Source organism: Sphaeramia orbicularis, chromosome 22 (genome assembly GCF_902148855.1).
Source record: "Sphaeramia orbicularis chromosome 22, fSphaOr1.1, whole genome shotgun sequence".
NCBI classification, from domain to species: Eukaryota; Metazoa; Chordata; class Actinopteri; order Kurtiformes; family Apogonidae; genus Sphaeramia; species Sphaeramia orbicularis.
The window spans coordinates 49,694,638-49,718,823 of NC_043978.1; the positions used below are offsets into that span (position 1 = coordinate 49,694,638).

Below are 24,186 nucleotides of genomic sequence, written 5' to 3' on the forward strand. Positions count from 1 at the left end.
CCTACCAACATACCTACCTACCTACCTAACTTTCTACCTATGTACCTACGCACCTACCTACCTACCTACCTATCTACCTTTCTACCTTATGTACCTACACATCTACCTACCTACCTACCTACCTACCTTTCTACCATATGTACCTACGCACCTACCATCCTACCTACCTTTCTACCATATGTACCTACCTACCTACCATCCTACCTACCTTTCTACCTATGTACCTACGCACCTACCAACATACCTACCTACCTACCTACCTAACTTTCTACCTATGTACCTACGCACCTACCTACCTACCTTATGTACCTACTTACCTACCTACCTTTTTACCTATGTACCTACGCACCTACCAACATACCTACTTACCTACCTACCTACCTTTCTACCTATGTACCTACGCACCTACCTACCTACCTACCTACCTACCTTTCTACCTTATGTACCTATGCACTTACCAATCTACCTTTCTACCTACGCACCTACCAACCTACCTACATACCTACACATCTACCTACGCACCTACCTACCTACCTATCTACCTACTTAGCTATGCACCTACCTACCAACCTACCTACCTACCTACACATCTACTTACTTGTCTACGCACCTATCTACCTACCTACCTACCTACCTACCCATCTACCTACTTAGCTATGCACCTACCTACCAACCTACCTACACATCTACCTACCTACATACCTACCTATCTAAATGACAAATGTAGATGGTGAATCAAGTAATGGTATATTTTTGTAGTTTAGTTTATATGAAGATACCAAATTTCTCATTGGCTTAATTTCTTGGAGCTCTATACAAACTCACAACACAAAACCACAAATCTTTTGCAAAGGGAAACACTTCATTCATAACAATGCTATGTCTTCTGCAAATAGGAAATGTATCTTCTACTGACATCATCACATGGCCAAACCTGTCTAATAACCAAATGAACTGTGTGTGCTCAAGGACAGACTATCACATTCTAATCAGTAGGCCCTCTGTGTTTTCACAGTTACACTATAAAATGTCCATACAGATAAAAGAATAAAATGTTTCTTAAATCTGAAATACTGTATGTATCACAGCAAACAGAATGTTTTTCACACAAAGCATAAGATCTGATCGGTTCAGCCCTGATGTGTCTCAGCAGGTATATAACTACACGTTTCCTTGATTGCTTGACAGGGTTTATGTGAATTTGACATCCTCAAATGCCAAACCTACAGGCCCTCCAGGCAAATGTATAACTGAGCTGGTGGGTTGAGTTTTAGATTCGCAGCATTTTCCATGTGAATAAAGATAGTATCAACTCTGAAGAGCGGCCAAATAAGTCCAAGGCGGAAAACGTGATGGTGTTTGTGCAGAATTGGTATAAAATACTATTCATGAGTATCAACTTTTAGACATGTTTGTTTGTGAAGAACTGAAAAACTCAATTTAATCATTTTTGTTCTTCAGGGTGCGCTACTACATGTGTACACGGGACTCAGTGAGTGTTTACATGCACAACATATTTAGTCTTTTACCTTTTTTCTAAAAAAAAAGCCTTTTTTGTAATAACTGATAAGCTGTTCACATTACAAATGAAAATGAATATTCCACTAATACTCCAGTTCACATGCAGCTGTGACATTCCACTGTGTGAACGCAGCCTCCATCTTTCATTCCTTCAAACACTGTGTTGAAAAGCTTGGCTTGTAGATAACGACTGATATCTGTTTTCAAAATTAAAGTGTTTCTCCTTCTGAACAGAAACATGATCAGAGCATGCATTGCTAACAGAGAGGATTTTTATCTCTGTTTTGACTGTGAAATATGCTGTATATGTGTCCAAAGAAGACTCATAATAAAACTGGACTGTATATAAATATGCTCCATTTGTAAAAAGGCCTAATTCAGTATGTCCAAACAGAATATGCCAGTAACAAATCCAGAACGTTACATTTGGAATAATAGTGGCATATCTGTGTGCATGTAAACATCCTCAGTGATTTCTAACTCTGTTTCTACTCTTGATGTTATTATTAGAAATTTAACGTCACCTTGACTGGAGGTCTAGTGCCTTCCTCCACCCGTAACTCTCTGAGTTCCTTGGCCAATGCACTTAGATCCTGCAGAGAGAGACAGTGGAAGACAGGAGAAAGACACAAAGGACATTCAGTTCATCAGGTCTAGATCATCACAGCTTGAGGACTGAGAGAAACTGAATCACATTCAAGGACAAGTTGAGCAGAAAGGGGCGAAGAGTAGGTCAAACCATCAGCATCATGACAGGAGGACAACTGTTGTGTTGTCACACATACTGGACTTGCGAACTTAGGTTTTACTGGAACAAAAGTGCTGATCCGAGATCCCATTTTTGTGCTTAGTAAGACTAAATTCCACTGACATGAGGAGCAATCGCAGATCAGCAATTTTATTCTCTCATGAGGAGGTATCGACTTTATGAAAACAAGTCATAAGAAGAGAAAAAGATAGAGATAATCTACGGGGGAGCAGCGTCATTCTGCGTCCGTTCTAACTACTTCTCATCCCCATGCCATCTGGACCGAAACTCCTCCCTCTATTCTACACCCTCCCTATTTACTCAAGCCTTTGGGTCAGACCAAATCATGCAGACGGGGGGGAGAGGACCGTCGTACACGGTGGGCTTACCAGCTCCTCCTGACCAGTAACCGTGACAACAGAGAAACAGGGGGAAAAAAGATTCAGAAACTGTTCAAGTGCTTGGCAATTTATTTATGCACGCACACACACACACACACACACACACACACACACACAAAACACATGCATGTACACACACACACACACATACACACACATACACACACACACACAAACCTGCACAAGCACACCTCCACATACACTCTCTCAGGTATGTGTGAAGAAGCACACATGCACGGTCATCAACCGGAAAGTAACACCCTCATTTGTAAGACAAAAGTAATCATCTTGTGAAACTCCACCATGCCAGGGTAAAAAAGGAGCTCTGAAGATCGAGGCAAAGGAAAACTGGGATAAAGACAAGTGGACTCGAGTGTCACTAACCTCATCTATGGCTTTCTTATAGCTCTGAAGAATGGAAAAAGGAAGGAAAAGAGAGAGAGAGAGGCAGAGAAAGAAAGAACCAGATGAATAGCAGAAAATAAGGAGAGGGGGACCTTGCCAAGACTTCCAGAGAAGAGATTTCTGTAATTTAAGGAAAATAAAAGTGTGCGTCTGTGGTTTGTGCGACTCACTGCAGGTCTGCTGGGTCGGGCTGACTCATGGCCCTCCTCCTGTTTAGGTTTTGCCTCCTGATTGGCTCCTGGAGGTGATCCTTCCTGCTTGGCTTGACCTGATCACAACAGACACATCATTCCATTTCTGGCCTTCATACACAAAGGAAACTTGATTTGAATCAGCAATTTAGTAGAAGAACAAAGAAGTTCACACATTTAATCTGAAGGCAATGACTGATATTAGACCTGAGAGGAACAGCAGGAAGTGGACCTGTTTCCTGTCTCTGTCTCAGCAAGAACCTTTAACAAGATCTTACAATGCAAATCTCGTCTGAAGTCGGTAAAAATGAGCAGAAGAATTAAAAAAAAGATAATTATCATCAAAAAAAAACATTAGTGTAATATTTGCTTTCATCCACCCACATGGCGTTCTCAACCCTTGTGACTACGCCCATTTAAGGGGCAGGAAGTGAAAGGTTTTATATCATTGGCGAAGCGTACAGTGAAGGATCATGATAAATAAAGGAACTTTGTAATCAGTTCATACTTGACTTTGTATGTTTGTACCAAATTTTAAGAAATTCTGTCAAACCATTAACATAATAACAAGTGTTCAGAGAACACAAACCTCCGCCAAGCACCCCGAACAGTGTGCATGTGTGGATCGACTATTTCTTTTTAAATTAAACAGTTTCAAGGTTGTTCCATCCAGCAGAAAAAGTTGCAGCTTGGTACCAGTCATGTTTATGTCAAATTATATTAAATTCCAATCAATATTTTTTTAGTTATAATGAAAAATGTGTGGTAAATGGGATTTTCAATGTTAAATGTAAATGTCCACAGAGTCCACATTCCACAGTGGATGTGGACAATTTTGTGCCAGATACAAGATATTGTTCTAAGCTACGGGTGTATTGAATTGGAGGCTAATCAGAGTCGTTCTGAATTTTTTATAAATTTTGGAAAATTGCTCAATGATGACAGATAGGAAAATGGTAGATTTTGTGACCTTGCTGTGACCTTGAACTTTGGCCTACTTGGCCCAAAATTTAATGGGTTAGTCCCAGGGCCTAGGCCTATCTGTGGGTAAAGATGGTTGTAATAGTTTTCCCGTAAAGTTGCTAAAAAACAAACAAACAAACAAACACACAAACCAAAATTTAATAATTTCTTCCTTGTGCCAGTATCAACATTTCCTGAAAATTTCATGAAAATCCGTCCATAACTTTTTGAGTTATCCCGCTAACAAACAAACAAAAAAACACGCAAACAAACACATTATATTTCTCATTATTATTGTTATTGTTGTTGTTAGGATAAACACACAGAGATACAATTTGTTTCTGTATTATTTTGGATTTTCTCAACGCGTCTTAGTAGAGTCTTTTTTTTTTTTTGTACATTTTACTCCTATTTTCTTTCATCCACCTCTGTCTGTCGGATGTGTTATGTCACCTATCAGATCTAACCGAAGCTCCCACCACCCTTCACCCTGCTCCTCCTCTGCCATGTGCTTGTCAAGAGGAGATCCATGCATATCTTCCATATCCCTCTGGCCTGTTGTTTGACACTTCCCTCTACGCCTCCTCCTATCTCTCACTCTAATTTCCTCTCTTCTATCGCTCTGGAGGCTCGGAGTAACGGGCCACATCAGACAGGTTGATCAGAGCAGAACTGCGGTTGCCAGCTGATGGACCTTTGAGTGGGTTGAGTGTGTGTGTGTGTGTGTGCCTGCTTTAGCATGTGGACATACGCGTGAACAGTGATGTTTATTTGGTAGAAGTATGGACGTATTCAAGTAATCTAAAAGAGATTTTTAATCTCAGTGAGTCTTTTTTTTCCTGGTTAAATGAAGGTTAATAATAAATAATAATAATGTGTGTGTTTGCAGTGTTTTGGTTTGTGCTGTGGGATTGTATTCATACCTCTCCTCTCAGCCGAGCCTCCCTGAGATGAAGGGGAGGAGGAGGATGATGAGTTTGAGGAGGTTCGCTGCAGCATGGCGTCCAAAGACAGCTCTGACCGCCGCAGGTCTGGATTACTGCAACACACCAGAAATTTATTTATTTATTTTTTATTTTTTTGGTTTGTTTTGTTTGTAATTGCTTAGAATACACACAGACATACATATTTCAGAATCCCAGGCTTCTGCTATAGTGTAAAAATACAACTGAGCTACTGCAGAGTGGGATAATAATATAAAGTAATCAATAGCGTTTGGTCAACAATGCTGATGCTACACCAGGCTAAAATTACACACAGCAGCACTTTTTGTAACGGCACTGCACAGTGTTTAAAACGAATAAAACACTGTGCATTTACATGCACAAACATAAATGAAATAAAACAGCTAAAAACTGCATTCTACAAAAGTAAGTCATTTTAAGGATGATCCTGACTACAACGTTGACATAATTGGCTGAGATTAGACCTCAGATGAGTTCACAATTCTAATTAACCCGGTAGTCCCTGATGTGTCTGTGATGCTCGTTCTGAATGAATGTTTTATTTTAAATATTCATAAAAATTCAACTGTTTGCTCTATAGGAAATGTTTTCAAATGTGCTGATAGAATAGACATTGTGCTTTCCATAGACATCTGAGCATGCTCAGTGCACCCCCTGCTGCCTGTGGAGCAGGGGGTGAAACACACTGCAGCGAGTGAGATCGACTCACAATAAAATTGGACAGTTTGAGCTTTTTTACATCGTTTTTCCTTGTTGTTGTGATTTTCCTTTATTGTTTTTACCAAGTTCTGACCGTGTAACTGCTTTTTGGAGTTCAACCGGGTGTCAAAAAGCAGCTGGACTGATTCAGAAAAAAAGAACCTCAAAACAAAAAGTACATGCTTGTTGTTCAGTGTGTTACAGTTCACGTTCAACATCCGAAATCTCTTATTGATGTACATTGTGAGTGCCTTATTTAGTAAAAACCTGTAAAACTTCAATTCTTCTTTGTCTTTTTCTGTTATTCTGCCCTGTCTTGACTCTAAAACACACAGCAAAACAAAACCACTGCAGAAAAGGAACACAAGCACATACTCACAGAAGCTTTTCTGACCCTTCTACAGATGTAAATTCACAGCAGGACATTTACCTGGAAAAATGTCTCAAGGGTTCAAGGGTTAAAGCTGTACCTGGCCCGTATGAGCTGAGAGCCACCGCGAGAGCCCAGTCCTAGTCCTCCATTAGGAGAGTTCTTCCTGACCAGGGCTGGAGAAATGGAAGTGGTCCTCTGGGGAACCTGAACAACACACACAGAAGTACAATGTTTAATCCACTAGAAAGACATTCACCATTCACAGGATAATGTATGCATTTGTATGAATATTTCAGTGTGGTAGAATATATAGACCGGTGCATTGAACTGCGATGCTGCTGAATAATGAGTGTAGCGTTAGAGCTGTAATTATGAAGGTGGATTAAAGAGTTACAGAGGAAATGTCTGGTTTAACCCTGGGTTTTTTAGTATCACAAAAGGTGGTTAAATTGCCTTGTGAACCAAATCTGCTCAGGTTATGGTTGAGATCTCATCAAAAATATACACTATATTGCCAAAAGTATTGGCTCACCCATCCAAACAATCAGAATCAGGTGTTCCAATCACTTCCATGGCCACAGGTGTATAAAATCAAGCACCTAGGCATGCAGACTGCTTTTACAAACATTTGTGACAGAATGGGTCGCTCTCAGGAGCTCAGTGAATTCCAGCGTGGAACTGTGATTGGATGCCACCTGTGCAACAAATCCAGTGGTGAAATTTCCTGGCTCCTAAATATTCCACAGTCAACTGTCAGCTGGATTATAAGAAAGTGGAAGTGTTTGGAAATGACAGCAACTCAGCCACAAAGTGGTAGACCACGTAAACTGATGGAGCGGGGTCAGCGGATGCTGAGGCGCAGAGTGCAAAGAGGTCGCCAACTTTCTCCAGAGTCAATCGCTACAGACCTCCAAACTTCATGTGGCCTTCAGATTAGCTCCAGAACAGTGCGCACAGAGCTTCATGGAATGGGTTTCCATGGCCGAGCAGCTGCATCCAAGCCATACATCACCAAGTGCAATGCAAAGCGCCGGATGCAGTGGTGTAAAGCACGCCGCCACTGGACTCTAGAGCAGTGGAGGCACCTCCTCTGGAGTGACCAAACGCGCTTCTCCATCTGGCAATCTGATGGACGGGTCTGGGTTTGGCAGTCACCAGGAGAACGATAATTGTCGGACCAAATTGTGCCAAGTGTAAAGTTTGGTGGAGGGGGGATTATAGTGTGGGGTTGTTTTTCAGGAGCTGGGCTTGGCCCCTTAGTTCCAGTGAAAGGAACTGGGAATGCTTCAGCATACCAAGACATTGTGGACAATTCCATGCTCCCAACTTTGTGGGAACAGTTTGGAGCTGCTTCCTCTTCCAACATGACTGTGCACCAGTGCACAAAGCAAGGTCCATAAAGACATGGATGACAGAGTCTGCTGTGGATGAACTGGACTGGCCTGCACACAGTCCTGACCTCAACCCCATAGAACACCTTTGGGATGAATTAGAGCGCAGACTGAGAGCCAGGCCTTCTGTCCAACATCAGTGTGGGACCTCACAAATGCGCTTCTGGAAGAATGGTCCAAAATTCCCATGAACACACTCCTAAACCTTGTGGAGAGCCTTCCCAGAAGAGTTGAAGCCGTTATAGCTGCAAAGGGTGGACCGATGTCATATTGAACCCCATAGACTAAGAATGGGATGTCACTTAAATTCATATGCAAGTCAAGGCAGGTGAGCAAATACTTCTGGCAATATAGTGTATAAAAGCACCATCTGCAACTGACTAGTCTATGAAGAAGACCAGAGTTACATAGACAATCTAAACTCATAATGTCGAAGCCCTTAGAAGTCTGAGGGTATTCTGGCCATATTTGAATACTTTTGATTTTGTATAATTTTACTTCTCATTAAAAAACTGTTTACCTCACCTTGTGTGGTACAAGTTTGGGGTTTTTTTTAAACAAAATCTCACTTGAGTGACTTAACAGTTATTTTTTCATGTGATATGCTGTATTAACACACTGAACCTAAAATCACACAAAAAACATGAAATCAGGGTGAGAAAAAGTGATATTCTTTACTGTTTTTCACCAAAAACATGTTTAACTAGAAAAGCACTCGGAGAAAGCAGACCTCCGCCAAGGCAGATCAGTTAGTCAGCTTTTTTTTTTTTTTCCTTGGGTTCTGTTTGTTTGTCGTGTCCGCTGTCAATCTCTGTGTCAAGAGTACATTGCTTGAAGTAATGAATGTTATGCTTGTTAAATGAAAGGTTCTGTAAATGTTGAAAAGTTCTATAAATAAAGTTAAAAAAAAAAGAAGTAGAGGCTCTGACCTTGGGTGGCATATCCTCCTCTCTCAGCCATGCAGTCCTGTCCCGATCTCTATCTCTGTCTCTGTCTCTGTCTCGTTCCCGGTCCCTGTCATCCCGGCTGCTGATGCGGGGCGGCATCACGGGGGTGTCAGAGGTCGGGTCCGAGTTCTGACGTGGCATTTCAGGCCGTGGAGAGCCCACGCTGATGTTGTCATTCAGGGCCGAGCCCGTCTGATCCTGCAGAGACTGAGAGCCGGACATAGAGCTAGTGTGGGTCTTCACTGGAACTAGATGAGCCATCTACAGGAGGGAGGAAGGAGAGATGGAGGGAATGAGTCAGATGGTGACAGAAGGAATGGAGGAAAGTGGGAAAGGAAGGAAGGAAGGAAAGATGGGTGGAGGGAAGGATGTGAAAGAAAGGAAAGAAGAAAGGATGGAAGAAGGACAGAAGGAACCAACGGAGGATGAAAAGATGGAAGTTAAGAAATAATGGAATGAAGAAAAATGAAAAGGAGGAAGGAACATAGAAAAGGAGGATGAATGAAAGGACAGTAAGAAGGAAGAAAAAGAAAGGAGGAAGAAATGAAGGAAGAACAAAAGGATGGAGGAAAGGAAGTAGGACAGAGGGAAGAAATGAAGGATGAGAGAATGGGGGGAAAAAAGAGGTAGGAATGAAGGATGCATGAAAGGAAGAAGGAACAAAGGGAGGATGAAAAGATGAAAGGGAAGAAATAATGGAATGAAGAAAAATGAAAGGTAGGAAGGAACAAAGAAAAAAAGGATGAATGGAAGGAGGGAAACAAGGAAGGAACAAACAATGAAAGAATGGAAGAAGAGGAAGATGGAAGGAAAAGAAGGGAGTAAGAAATGAAGGAAGGAGAAAAGGATGGAAGGAAAGGAAGTAGGAGAGAGGGAAGAAATGAAGGATGAAAGAATGGAAAAAGAAAGGAGGCAAGGATGAGGGATGTATGAAAGGAAGGAAAGAAGGAATGGAATGAAGGAAGTATGGAAGAAAAGATGCAAGGAATGACAGAGAGAAGACCAAAACAAAGACAGGAGGACGAGTGGAGGAAAATACAGTAAGATTAGTTTGTCAGAAACAGATTAGGATCCAAATATTGTCTTTGAACGAATGATCGAATGTGAGAGAGTAAATATAAGGCACATAATAATGGAGGAGAAATGAAGAGAGAGGAGAAAAGGAGCAAAGGCAGTAGGAGGCAACGACATTCACTGAGAACATGGAGCCTTGTCTGGAGTTCAAGTATGAAAACACTTCATGATTCCAGTAGTCAGTAGGAGACTCACACAACTCCTCTGTCATACACACACACACACACACACACACACACCTGTGGTTCAATGGAGCGGTGGATGGGTGGGGTGCGGGCGGGCTGCATGCCCCCGCTGCTGAAGGACTCGGAGCGGGGAGGGAGGGAGGGGTCGGAGATGCGGTTGGACACTTTGTGCTGCAGCGCTGGGGAGCTCTGTCTGTTCAGCTTAGATCTCTCCTCCACCTGGGACAGGTCACATACCATCGTCACTCACAGCCCAGCACACAGCGCAGACTACTGCATCACCACGCTACAACTATCACCACGGCAACCCCACACAGACCCCAACAGCCCCCAGACAGCAACCACATCGCTCAGCTCAGTGGGAAACAACAGCAGTGCGGTGTGTGAATAATGTTTACCAATGTACGGGTGAGATGTGAACAGTGTTGGGAAGGTTACGCTGTCCGAACTATAATTAATAAAAGAAGTACTTTAAAGTAATGTAACTTATTACAATTGATTAATATGTTTTATACAACGTTTTACTGAAACAATCGATTAATCAACTCGAATCGACTAAAAAAATTAGTTAACAATTTTCCTGACGCAGAGCTTCGTTTTCTTAATTTTGCTGCAGTTAAACTGTTGTGTTTCACAGACGTTTATAGTGACGCGCATGATTCCAGGACTTATAAACTTTCACACAAACATTCAAATATTTGTCTAGTTTTTCAGTTGTTTGTTAGTTCTTAACTTGTTAGTAAGTTGAATACAAATGTGTTGAAAACTGCAATGCACCTACTGTTTGTAGATGTCATTTCGCTTCCTTATATGTATAAATGTCTGAAAATGACACAACTTGTCATTTTCAGACATGTCTTTTTAATTTTTTTGTTCACTTATTCAAATAATAATTTAATTGAATAGAATCAAAGAAAATAATTAACAGATTAATCGATTACAAAAATAATCGATAGCTGTAGCTTTAATAATATTAAAGCCTTTTCCTCCTGCCTCAGTGTGGTCTACATCCTTTTAACCAAAAACAACAGACTTGTAACCCCTTTGTAATCACCAGCATTTGGACTGATAACTATAAAACTGCAATTTTTCCCTCAGTAAGTATAAAAAATCACCATCATATTTACTTTACAAATTAATTATTTTGACTCATTACCTGTAACTGTACTGTGAAACACAACAGCTCCATTTATTATGTGCAATCACTTCTTCACTTTGATTTGGGCACGTTTGAGCTGTGTGAGTTTCCAGGGGTGGAAACACAAGTGATTCATTTGTTGACTATTTTTTCAGGTATAAACATGTTCGTTAAACTTGGGTGTCGATGTCAGTCAGTCAAAAGTGCACACAATGGCATGATATGAATCTGTTGGCACAGACTGTGACAAAATATGTCCTCGAGCATGTATTGAATATTAACATGAATAATAGATTTGAGGTCAACAACAGAAAACCACTGTCTCGTTTTTGACTTTCTTTTTGCAAAAAATGAGCCAGTTCCTGTGGGTTTTTTTTTTTACCATTTGTATTTGCAGACATAAGTAAGCGTGTCCAGCTTCTGGAGTTTTATGCATCTGCCTCCAATATCCAATAAAGAGCATTACAACACTGTAAAGAGAGACTGCATGTCTGACACACACAACAAAATACTGGAGAAAAAGCTTCTCTAGTGGACAGTTACATGGATCTGGCTTCTGTTGTGTTGTTGACAGTTTTCCTGTTTGTTTACTCCGTTTCAGTCAGAACAGGAAATAAGGTGTCAAATCCTGGATGATGTTCCCATATCAGTCAATCTGGGGTGTGTTAATTAAAAAGCTTTTTGGGTGTTAAGTCATACTTAACATTGTACTGTAACCACAGGATGGAGTGCATCATTTTAATAAAGGCTTAAGGTTAGAGTTTGTCAAATAAATCATTTTGAATAGATGCAAGTAAGAAACCTTACTCACTTAAGTTGAAAAAACTTAGAAATATTCTTAGCTTAAAGTGCAAAGTAATAGAAATGTAAGTAATTCATTGTATAAAAAAAGAAAAATCCACTTTCTCACCTACAAACTTTTGAGACTCAAATACATTGTAGTTAAATCAACTTTTGACCTTTAACCCTTTCACGCGTCCTGGTCACTCCAGTGGACAGTTATTCTACAGCTGTTCTCTTGTATATTCATGGATTTTTGTTGTTCTTTTTGTTTTTGTTTTTGTTTTGTTTTTTTACACATATCTTTATTAAAGTTTTAAGACACTACATATCTTTTCTGACATGAATTGATAACATTATGTAGATCTCTCCTGTGCATAAACCCTCAGAATCACAAGCCCTCCCCATAGTTTTCACACAATTTATCAGTAAATACATGTTTCTGTGCATCAAAAATTAAATGTGTGGTGTCCAGCTGAGTGGACATTTTTGCAACTTCATGAAAAACAGGTTCATAAGATTTTTTTTTCTTTCATTATTAATTTTTTTATGTTTTTTTTTTTTTTTTTTTAATAATCTTAATTAATTAATTAATTTATTTTTTATTTATTTTTCAGAAGAAAATTTTCAATCACATTGTTTTTTTTCATGCCTAAAGAGGAATAAAAACACTCAGGAAAAAAATTTTGATTAAGGTTCTCATAATTCGTGCATGAAAGGGTTACTTAGAGTAGGGTTCATGTTGAGTTAAACACCACTGTTCTGGGCCTTTGGAGAATGTACATTTTCAAGTTAAACCAACTTGACATTTCTTACAGTGCAGTTCCTCCCCAACACTGGTCACGGGTATCTTTTCTCACAGTGGTTGTTTGAATTCTCATTCATTGGTGAATGTGTTTTCATCTTCATGGCTCATTAATCTCACCCCGTGGAATACCTTGGGAGTCTTAACCTGTTTTAACACGTTGTTGAATGCAATCCAGCCTTCTACAGAACAGCTTGGCAACCACAGATCTACCATTAAAATAAGTAAACACATGCAGACGCTGATGTGTCACGCAATGATCATTTAGGGTGCTCCACTCTTGAGCTGAACCGTGTTGAGTACGACTGTCTGATGGCTGCAGGGGAAAAAGTCCAGTATTATCCTTAATCTACTTAAACGACACCACATTCAACCCAAAAGGACAGACTTGAATGTGACAGAAACAGAAATGTGCACACACATGTAAACAAATATATGTGATTGTTTATATGATTTGTGGGAGTGTGTGTGCATGTCAACACCAACGCACACAAAATATCCAAAATATCTATGTGTGTGGAAAGCAGAAAGCTTCTCTAGCCAGCGTAATCAGATTATCAGATTATCTGCTGTGCAGTGAGAGAAAGCTCAGAGGAACGCTCCCAGCTGCCCAAATCACACTTTTCCACTTGAAACAATCTAGTGGACAGTCAGTGGTAGGTAGAGTCATGGCTCAGCAGGGCATAGTGTCAACAGGCCCAGGTAACCACGCGCTGAAATATGCTCTGAAAACCATCATCCCCAGGAGCTTTCTGCTAATTCCACATGAGCTCATAATCTAGTGGGATTTTTTCAAAGATTACGGCCTGAGTCAGAACAACTATGCAATACTGTGTCAGGTCTCAGAGTTTAGGACTCATTTATGCTCAAAGTTAAATGCAAATGCGGGCGCAGACAGAACCGTCAGTCTGTGTAATGCATTTATTTTGTCTGTATTTCTGCACATGTTCTCCAATCTTACAAATGCAGATAAAATCATACAGTAGTGCCATAAATTAAGGGCAGTGTAGCAGGATCTTTGGCATGACAACTCAAAATCAATGACCGCAGCGTTGCCCACCGTCATGTTTGCTGTTGTCAAAAACTATTCACTGTCTGCTACCATCTAGTGCACAGGTGTCAAACATGCATCCCAGGGGCCAAAACCAGCCCGCCAAAAGTTCCAATCCGGCCCGTGGGATGACTTTACAAAGTGCAGAAGATATTAACAGTCAAGGGTGTCAAACTCGAAAATAATAGTATAATAACCTTATTTTTATTTTCATTTTATGTACTTATTTTTTGTTTCTGATTTTTGGTTTATTTATTCTATTTTCTGTTGTTGTTGGTATTATTGTAATTGTTTTGCATTGTGTGCTGTTGTTGATTTTTGGTTTTTGTGTTGTTGTGTTGAGTGTATATATGTATGTGTATGTTTGTTGAGTGAGTTGTGGGAAATTGTGGTGCTTTGTTTTTGTGTTGTGGATGACCCCAGGAAGAGTAGCTGCTGTGATATGCAGCAGCTAATGGGGATCAAACTAATAAACTAAATAAACTAAACTAAATAATGACTCCAAATGTTCTTCTTGGTTTAATGTGAAAAAAATAATATGACGTTATGCCTTTAAATAAAGGCAACTCCAACTTATTCTCTTTGATTTACTGCAACAAACATTAAACTCTGATATCCTTTAATAATTAAACGTCAATAACTTAAACAAATATGAAGAACCTGAAATGTCTAAAGAAAAATACGTGTAATTTTAACAATATTCTGCCTGTTATGTGTCTTGGTAGATCTGATCTGTAATGCACATGTATAAATCATAAGTTGAGGCAGAATATTGATCACATTTCTTATTATTTCTTCTTATTTTTGTTCAGAAATTTCAGGTTTTTTTTTTTTTTTTTTTGGTTATTCACATCTTTTTTGTTTGGATAGTTTGTAAAATGTAAATGATTTCATAATTTTAGCATATTTTTTGCATATAAAAAATTTGGAGTTCTCATTATTGATAGGCTATTATGCTATTATTTGACTGGTCCAACCCACTGGAGGTCAAATTGGGCTGAATGTGGCCCCTGAAAGAAAATGAGTTTGACACCCCTGATCTAGTGGATGTGTTGCTTGCCATCGTAATGTGGAAATACAGTAAATGGGTAGTGACACGTAACATGTTTCAAAGCTTTTCTCTTTTTTTTTTTGCGTGCAGAAGGAGCATAAATGAGCCTTAGTGTTAGTTCCTAGCTAAACATTAACTATAATGCAACAAATGAGAAGAACATGATCGACTTCTAACAGTGAAGAAAACCAAAACAGTACATGTTGGCAGAAAGAGTACTAAATAATTGGTTAGTAGCTCACTTGAAATAAGAGGTAGCTATAAATGAAAACACCAAAAGAATCCCAAAATGACAAAAGAGAGCAGAAAGGAACTATTCAGGAGAGGTGAATAAAATCAGGTTTGATCTGCAGAAGTAGTGCTGGAAACTACAAAAATGTCAGTTGACCTACAAGAGATGGAGAAGTTTCTATTAGAAGAACATCCAGTTCAAAAAAAAAAAAAAAACCTTTTGGGTAGATTATTTTATATCCAAAAGGTCTTTCTACCATGAGGGATTCTTAAAAAGGTAAAAGGACAGTTGAGGGAAGGGAACAGAGACATGAAGGGAGAGTAGACGACGATCTAGACGTTCGGTAGAAGAATCCCACCACCACTTGGCCAGCACCCACCACCAAGCTGGGAGTCAATGGACTGGTTGACTGACCTAAAATGGACTGGGACTGGTGGAATTTCCAGATGATGTCATCACCAGTTGTCAGGATTAAATGGGGGGTATTGAGTCTGGCAGGGTGGTGAGAAGGCTGCCGCTACAGTAAACTCAGCTAACTAGAGGACAGTGGAGTATATAGACTATCCCTGACATCGCTCTTTGGATCTCAGTTCTGTCAAAAGAACTCTCTGGTACAAATAGAAGCAACAATTCATATGACTTAAAACGATCAAACATGAACATTTAATATAAAATACATAAAGTTAATATAGATATATTTACAAATCTTTGCTCAACACCATGTCTGTACTTTTATCTTTGTGATGACAGGATATTTTTGAATATATTTGCCGCACTATTTTTAGTATATACATCGGCTAAAATTTGCTTAGAGGTCTTATTTATGTCTTTGTGCATAAGAAATCAATGTAAATGAATCCCAAAAGGAACTTTGTGTTGGTAAATGCAAGTTATGCAAATGGACAGGATTTCAGTTCTGTTGCAACATGTTGATGGTCATATGAACTGTTTTCAGCTCAAAAATGTCCAATTTCATCACAATTACTGCTATATTTTCACGTCACAAATGGCCAAGTTATATTTGAACTGAATTTACCTGAAAAACCAATATCCTGTTCTTTTAGATTCCCCAATTTTTCTTACAAGATTCTATCCTACATATCACGTTTTATTTTTACAGGCTCAATATGGAGTATGGTGCTGATCCATCCTGCTTATGTTATGCCAATACATATATTAAGAATGTCACAGATCACTTTTTAAATCAGCAGTTTTCTAATAATAAGCATTTTTATAAAGAAATAACAATTCTATATTGTTATTTCCTCTTTAGTCTGATGATAAACTATACAATAAATAATTCTGATCCTAGTTTTTACACAGGGATCATTAGTGTAAACAGTGACATGGCTGCTGAGCATCAGTATGATGGGATCCACAACAACCATGTCACATCCGTCCACTGACACATTTAGTGTTTTTGTGTCAGCTGTTATTGTTTTAGATCCACAATACTAACATTTATGAATAAGAGGATAATTAGCAATAGTAAGTATATACGTTTATTCCTAATAAAGTACTGGTACTGACCAGATCATCATGGGTAATGTCACGTCCGTCCACCAGCAAAAGTTTTCACATACACGTGCTATTCAAAATCCAATATTTCTGAAAATAGAGCTTCCACTGTCAAATAATATCAGTAGTCTGTGCACAAATGGATTAGCATTATTTCAACACAGTTCTATGCATTTCTTACAACTTTTTTTTTTTTTTTTTTGACAAAAATTGTCACTCATTTGACCCCTAGTAAATTTTAGCCGATATACATATATTTGCACTGCCTGGCCAAAAAAGTCTCCATCAGGATTTCAGCCAATAGTTCAGATCCTTCCACTGGATAATTACTGCAGTGATGAATATGTCTCAGCTGCAACAACGTCTTTAACTCTAAAAGATGCACATGAGTAGCTTCTCATTTCTTAACCATCAGTTTAATAGAGAAAATAAAGATTGGACTGTGTTTGAATGGAGAAAGGTCATGTGGTCTGATGAGTCCAGATTGACCCTGTTCTAGAGTGATGGATGCATCAGGGTGAGAAGAGAGGCATATGGAGTGATTACCCATCATGCCTAGTGCCTACAGTACAAGCCTGTGGGGGCTGTGTTAAGATCTGAGGGTTGATTCAATTGGTCAGGTCTAGGTTCAGCAACGTTATGTGTCCAAAAATGACAAGTAAATGTTATGATACTGCTTAAGTAAGCTGTAATTAAAGGTAAAGGTGACCAAATGAAGCATCAGACTGTTATATAGAAGCTGTGAATATCTGAATAAGATCAAGTAAAGTCATGAGACAAATGAGAAGGAAGTTATTGTATATGTAGCAGTATGTGCCAAACTCTTTATGCTGACTGAACCAGAAGGAGGCAAATGGAGGCATGGTTAGTTAGGATATGGTCCGTACCTCTGGTTGACTTTCAGATTAGGAGCTCAGGAATGCATTATTTGTCCACAAATATAAAAGTACAAACATGTGTTGTAATGTACAAGTGTACTAGCACTCTGCCCCAACTGATCTGATGCAGATCTGAGATCCATAGGGGGAGCAGGTGGGAGAACTGTAAGCGGAGCAGTGAGGAGAAGAGGCGGGTGAGCTCATGAGGGGCAAGTGGGCCTGGTCGGGCAAGTGGTGGCTGGTGTGGAAAAGAGAAGGGGTTGGATGGAGCATGATCGTTTCAGAAGAAAATGGAGGGGATAAAGTTCTGTTGGACGATGACCAGGGTTGTGGGGGGGAGCTTGAGGGAGAGCATGAGGGGGAATGTGAGGGGGAATATGAGGGGGAGCGTGAGGGGGAATATGAGGGAGAATGTGAGGGGGAGTGTGAGGGGGAATATGAGGGAGAATGTGAGGGGGAGTGTGAGGGGGAATATGAGGGGGAATATGAGGGGGAGCGTGAGGGGGAGTGTGAGGGAGAATGTGAGGGGGAATATGAGGGGGAGCGTGAGGGGGAGTGTGAGGGAGAATGTGAGGGGGAGGAGTGACAACGCTTTATCAAATATTCAGATGAGCAACTCCTCCTTAAGCCAGACTCATCCAGATTTTGCCGGAGTACGGATGCCGGGGCAGAGACACTGAGGTCACCCAAGGAGGAGACAGCTCTGCCTTCATGCCTCGACATCCCATTCCTGTCTGGACTGAGGAAAGGGGAGTGAATGTTATCAGGGACTTGAAGGAAATGACTAGTGCTAGATGCAGGTGAGTAGGAAGACCTCTGTCTGGGTCGGACAGAGCAGAGAGCTGTTTGAGGGCAGGATTCACTGAGAGGGTTGACGGAATCAGATGGTGCTGCCGTACAGTTGGAGTCCATCACAATGTTCTCACAACTGACGCTCAAACGCATCTCGTTCCTCCACCCTTGAAGATAATCTTCTTCATCTAAATCTACATCTATTCTATGGCTGGGCGAATGCGACTTGCTGCGATGACGGTGACTAACCACTTTGTAAATAGGGTTGGACGCAGGGCTAGATCCGGATTGAGGTTTCGGCATGGGTCCTGGCATTTGAGGATGGTCGGGGGGTAGTTGACCCTGGATCGCTGCTTGATTTGGGGCTGAAAGGGGCCTGTCCCTATGTTTAGCTTTCATATTGGGATCTACACAATAGGGATTAGGAGGCCCTTGACTAGAATGCTCTTTATGGTTCTTACTATGTCCCTGACCAGCGGCATGGTTTCGTTCGTCCACTCTCCCTGGACTGCGGCCCCTCTGGTTGAGTTTCTGAGCCCTAAATTGTCTGACCTGCTGACTTATCTCCTGCTTTAACCCTGGATCTGCTGGATCTAGGGAAATACGGATATGGGGAATAGGCTGGGGACCATGGGAAGGGGTTCGTCTAGGGGCGTGCCCCTGGGAGGCTGATGACGAAGCTGGTTGGTTGAATGACTGGTGATGTCGTAGGTGGGGGCGGGGTTGGTTACCATGTGCAAGCTGCTGCTTCTGGACCTAGGAGTCAGAGTCAGAGGAGGGTGAGCAAAAAAAACCAACACACACCATTCAACACACTGAGTACTGATGCAACATCATTTAGTCTCAGGCATCTTCTGACTTGAATGGACCATCCACACCAAGAACTATAACAATAACTACAATTCTGAAGTTTTAAAGTCATTCTAACACAGGATGTTGGAGTCCCAACCACAATCCTCAAACTCAATCAATGACAATAGTGGAGAACATTGCTGTTGGGATCACTGTCAGAAAAATGTAATGAAAGATAGGAACACTGACAGTCAATCATCATTTCAGGTTAGAACAGCATGTCACTTCCTGTAGTTTTTATTTATCTTATTAGGGAACATGTGTTGGTCTAAATGTCTAAAATTTTTTATTTATTTTTTATTTAACCTTTATTTACCCAGGCAAGCAATTAAGAACAGATTGCAGGATCTCAGGAACTGTTCAAATTTGGTAAAAAATATTCACTCAGACTGAAAATATTTTAGTGACTAAGGTTTAAGGTCAAGGTTCCTTACACTGCAAGTTTATCTATTAGTCCAGTGTTTCCCAACCACTGTGCCGTGGCACATTAGTGTGCCATGAGAAATCATCAGGTGTGCCGTTGAAAATTATCCAGTTTCACCTGGTTGGTACTGTAAGCGAGCAGCGTGATATAGATACATACGACTGCATGATTCACTCCACAATAACAGTCTCCTGTTTCCCTTTGCAAAATAAAAGTGAAAGTGAATCGGCCCCGATGCGGTGTGTTCTGCTGATAGAACCCCCCTCACTAGTGATGTGCAGATCAGCGAATTACCCACGAACCACGGGTATCAGGTTGGGGCAGGGGGGATGTACCTCCCATATTATTATACAACAGACCTCAATCCAAGGGTCTTTCTGAGGGGTCGCTGATGCACCCTCTCAGGTTTCTTGTTCCAAACGCCCCGTGACAATGTCGCCTGTGCACGCCCAATGAGCCCCCCCAAAAAAGAGCGAGACCCAGAGCTGTTGAAGAAGATTCATGTGTGTCTTTCTTCAATTCCTGCAAGAATATCAGCTTTGTGTTCAACTAAACAGGCCCAGGTTTCACGCTGAGTAAACTGAGACTTGATTTGAATTATTTTTCAATAAATATACATTTTGTGACATTTTTGTTTGGTGGTGTGCCTTGTGATTTTTCTAATGTAAAATATGTGCCGTGGCTCAAAAAGGTTGGGAAACACTGTATTAGTCTATCTAGTAACACAACATCTCAATGATATATTTAGAGAATTTCTTCAAACTTGGTACAAAAACTTTTTGCTGGTAGATTTTACTGGCCAAAGGTGAAAGATCGAGATCCCCGTGACCGAACAAAGTATTTTTTGGACATAACTGCCGGTTAGTGACTGAACTGCATGGACTGATTACGATGCATAGATAATAATACGGTTCTTGCTCTTATTTGAGTGACGTGGTGGTGCAGTGGATCGCACTGTCGCCTCACAGCAATCCTGGGTACGATTCCAACACCAGCTGACTGGGGGGGGCTTTCTTTGTGGCGTTTGCATGTTCTCCTTCCGGTACTCCAGCTTCCTCCCACCGTCCAAAGACATGCATTAACAGGTTAACTGGTTAAGTTAAATTGCCCATAGGTGTGAATGTGAGAGCAATTGGTTATTTGAAACCATGTGAGATGTTTGACGGTATTATCTTTATTCTATATTTTTTTATTTGGTAGTGGTTTGTTGTTCTATTTATCTATTCTATTTATTTGTTTATTTTATTTATATTGTTGTTTTTAATTGTATGGCTTTTAATCTATTCTTGTATTTTATTCTTTTTATTTGGGTTTTATTTATTCTTCTGTATAGCACTTTTTTTGTTTGTTTGTTTTTGTACAGTTTCTATGTCTATAAATCTATTCTGTATTTTCTACTTCTGTTTTGGTTTTAATTTTTCTTCTGTACAGCACTTTGGTCCACTGCAGTTGTTTTAAAGTGCTTTACAAATAAAGTTGGATTGGATAGGATTGGATTCATCCCTATATGTCAGTCCTGCGATGAAATGGTGGCACGTCCAGGGTGAGCCCCGCCTTCACCCATAGGTAGCTGGGATAGGCTCCAGTACCCCTGAGACCCTCTCCAGGATAGTGAAGTGGTTCAGAAGATGAATGAATGAGTTGTTCTTATTAATAACAAAACCATTAAGAATAAGAATACTGCTGATCCACACAGTTGCTGTGCTGAAAAATTAAGTTTACAAGCAATTAAGTTTGGTCGGAGGCAGTGAGAGCAGAGTAGAGCATCAGTTTTCCAATTGTCTTGTGGATTATATTGGCCTTGGGTAATTTTTGTGGACTTTTTGAGATAATGTTGAAATATTTTATGTAACATTTATTTTTGTTCGTGGAAAAGTGGATTAATTAACCCCATATTTTACATTTTCTACAGTCTGAGCTTTGTGGATAAAAGGGTAAAAATGTCCCAATTTAAAGTTTATATAAAGTTTATACCTTACAGCTGCTGATCATCAGTATGTATTTTGCAGTTCCCAGTTTTCAGAAAGTTACTGTTAAACAGTGTGGGGGGGGGCACCCACCCTGTGACCGGACAGAGGCGGAGTGGGCAGGGTCAGATATGGGTGTGGTTTATCCAGGTTTTAGGATTAGACTGATCAGATGTGAAATGTTTTAATCATGTTTCAGATTTTAGATGAAACTGGGTCAGAGTTTACCTGGGTTTTTCTTCATTTATGTCATTTTTAAATTGTTTCTTCTTCAGTGAAATGTGTTATATTTTTATTTTTAACAAATGACCAGTTTTTTCGTGTTTTATAATGTTTTTTAAACTTTAAACTGTTGATTAAATGATCTGTGTGGATATGAGACGTTAATGTTTAATATGATTTGCTGGTGTTTGTAATGAACAGTGTGTTCACAACGTTACAGTTATAGTTCTTGGTGTGTGCGGCCCTTATTATGAGTGAGATGCCCTCCTTCTTCACAGCATCTTCTTGGATAACCTGCTGAATGAGACATGATTACACAGAAAAGGCCACAGGGTGCATAATAAAACACACGAGAGATTGATTTCCACAACATTCTTCCAGCTGCCTTTGCATGCAAGAAAAATCAGTATCACAAACTCAAACACATCACATAATACAGTGTTTTTCAACCTTGGGGTCGGGACCCCACGTGTGGTCATCTGGAATTCAAATGGGGTTGCCTGAAATTTCTAGTAATTGATTAAAAAAAATAATAATAAAATGCACTAAATTTATATAGTGAGTTGAGAGAGACAATCACAATCCATAAAAGACATGACAAACTGTGAAGCTGAAACTGCAGCACTGTGGTTCTGTTTATCTGTCAAATGTTCATTGTGGTCAGTCTTAGATGCTGCAGCTCTTTCATAATTCATAGTTTTTCTTGTTTGTTCAGTATTAATTGTCAGCCTTGCAAATCCAAGCTGGACTGACTGTACATATCCTGACCAAGGAAAATTAAATTCTCACTTTGTGCAGTAATCTACACCTGGATTTACTGCCTCCATCCGTAATAATATACATTATATAGACTAAATGTCATCTAAAATTAACATTTATTTGCAAAATAGTATAACAAACTATTAAATGATCAAAAACAAATTAATTTTAGCAATAAAAATGTCCCCATTTTGAATGTCTGGGGTCGCCATAAATTTGTGATGCTAAAATAGGCTCACGAGCCAAAAAAGGTTGGGAAACACTGACATAATATCTGCGTTCCGGTTTGTGATATCATGCATGTCGTGACTTACCTCTTTAGCCCAGGCAGGCTTGTCATTAGGATTGATGACATCCTTATAGTGGTAAAGCTGCTTCTTCTCTGCTTGTCTTCCCTCCTGCTGCTGCTGCTGTTGCTGCTGTAGAGACACCAGGTAGGCTCTCTCCTGCTGGAGCTGCCTCTGGAGCCTCTCGGCCTGCCGCTGCTCCTCTATCTGTTTACGCTTGTACTCCTGGGGGGAAAAAAGGGAGGCGTGAGGTGTGAAGAGGAAGGAGTGGGGGTGTGGGGGGGCAACAGAATGAAGTATCAAAAGAAACAGAGGGAAAAGTGCCATGTAGAGGAAGAAGGGAGAGAAAGAGTTGAAAATAGGATAAAGAATATTTACTTTAGGGTGTAATGGCAGATGGGGGGCATTTACTGCTTTAGATTAGATGTTTCTAAGTGGTCATTTGCAATCGAGACATCTTTATTGTCTTTTTTGTGCAAATTTACAAATTCTTAGCCTCATAGCATCACTGCCTAACTCATACACAAATAGACAAAAGTATTGGGACAGGTTGAATTCAGGTGTTTCTTTTCTAACAGGGGTCTGGGATACAAAACAAAAATGACAACTATCCTAATATAGTGTTTTTTTATTGTGATAAATACCATTGCATTGGTTAGTTTGGTTAAATTGTTATGTTTGCTTCCAAAATGCCTCAGAGATGGTTTTACTTAATTTCTCTCAACGCTGATTTTTTTTTAATCCATAAAAATGATTTTAAATGTTCTACCTCTAAATTTCTAAAATATTTTTCATGCTCTGACTATAAATAATAATTTTCTACCACAAATAACAATCAACTTTCTTCACATCTCACTGAGGAAGAAAAATCTCCCACTAAACTTAAAGGAAATATTGATGTTTATAAACTATATGGACAAAACTATTGGGACACATCATGGCTACAGCTGTAAGATGTCCTGTTCATGATGATTTAACATATAAACATCAATATTAATAACACTGGTCAACAACAAATTTATTGTTTAAGTTTTTTGAGCTGATTTAGGATCATTTTGGTGTGCTGAATCCAAAAATCACATGAATTTTGCTCGATCAGGTCAACTTTCTGAACTACGCTACATATTGGCTTTTTAACATTTTTGCTTACATTTATGGGCATTTTCACATCATATGATACAAAATTCTTCCATATTTCTTGCAATAAAGGAGTTCTGAAGATTTTACTTTTGCCAGTTTATGATTAATGTTTTTTTTAATATTACAGGTGAATGAAATGGCTTCGACTAGAAGATCTTGCAAAAATAAGCCTGACGTATTCTGCTGCATCTGCGGTGAATACACCATTGTACCTAACAGGAATCCTGTTAGAAAATGATTTTTTTTCTCTTAAAACCTATTTTGGGTGAGAACTATATAAAAAATCAGCTGATAAAGTCACAAAAATGTAATCAATTTTGTGAGAAGATCAAATTTTTCAAAATCAAATTAGCAAAAAACCCCTGACCTGATTGAGAAAAACAGATGTCATTTTTGGATTTAGCGGTGCAAAATGGTCCTAATTCAG

The 24,186-nt window shown here is 39.7% G+C and overlaps 1 protein-coding gene across 20 annotated transcripts in view; it reads right to left on the reverse strand.

Annotated features, from left to right (window-relative positions):
* tnika (TRAF2 and NCK interacting kinase a) overlaps nt 1–24,186 on the reverse strand; it is a 173,396-nt gene that overhangs the window by 19,439 nt on the left and 129,771 nt on the right. For 3 of the 20 annotated variants that reach the window (XM_030126394.1, XM_030126390.1, XM_030126388.1), the window contains 10 exons: nt 22,647–22,844; nt 18,358–18,864; nt 9,918–10,082; nt 8,587–8,865; nt 6,364–6,470; nt 5,153–5,268; nt 3,246–3,343; nt 3,055–3,078; nt 2,659–2,667; nt 2,046–2,114 (listed from right to left, as the gene is read on the reverse strand). In XM_030126394.1, coding sequence (XP_029982254.1) covers nt 2,046–2,114; nt 2,659–2,667; nt 3,055–3,078; nt 3,246–3,343; nt 5,153–5,268; nt 6,364–6,470; nt 8,587–8,865; nt 9,918–10,082; nt 18,358–18,864; nt 22,647–22,844 — 1,572 coding nt within the window. The remainder of the gene's footprint in view (nt 1–2,045; nt 2,115–2,658; nt 2,668–3,054; nt 3,079–3,245; nt 3,344–5,152; nt 5,269–6,363; nt 6,471–8,586; nt 8,866–9,917; nt 10,083–18,357; nt 18,865–22,646; nt 22,845–24,186) is intronic. The other 17 variants (XM_030126398.1, XM_030126395.1, XM_030126401.1 and 14 more) reach the window with 10 other exon arrangements.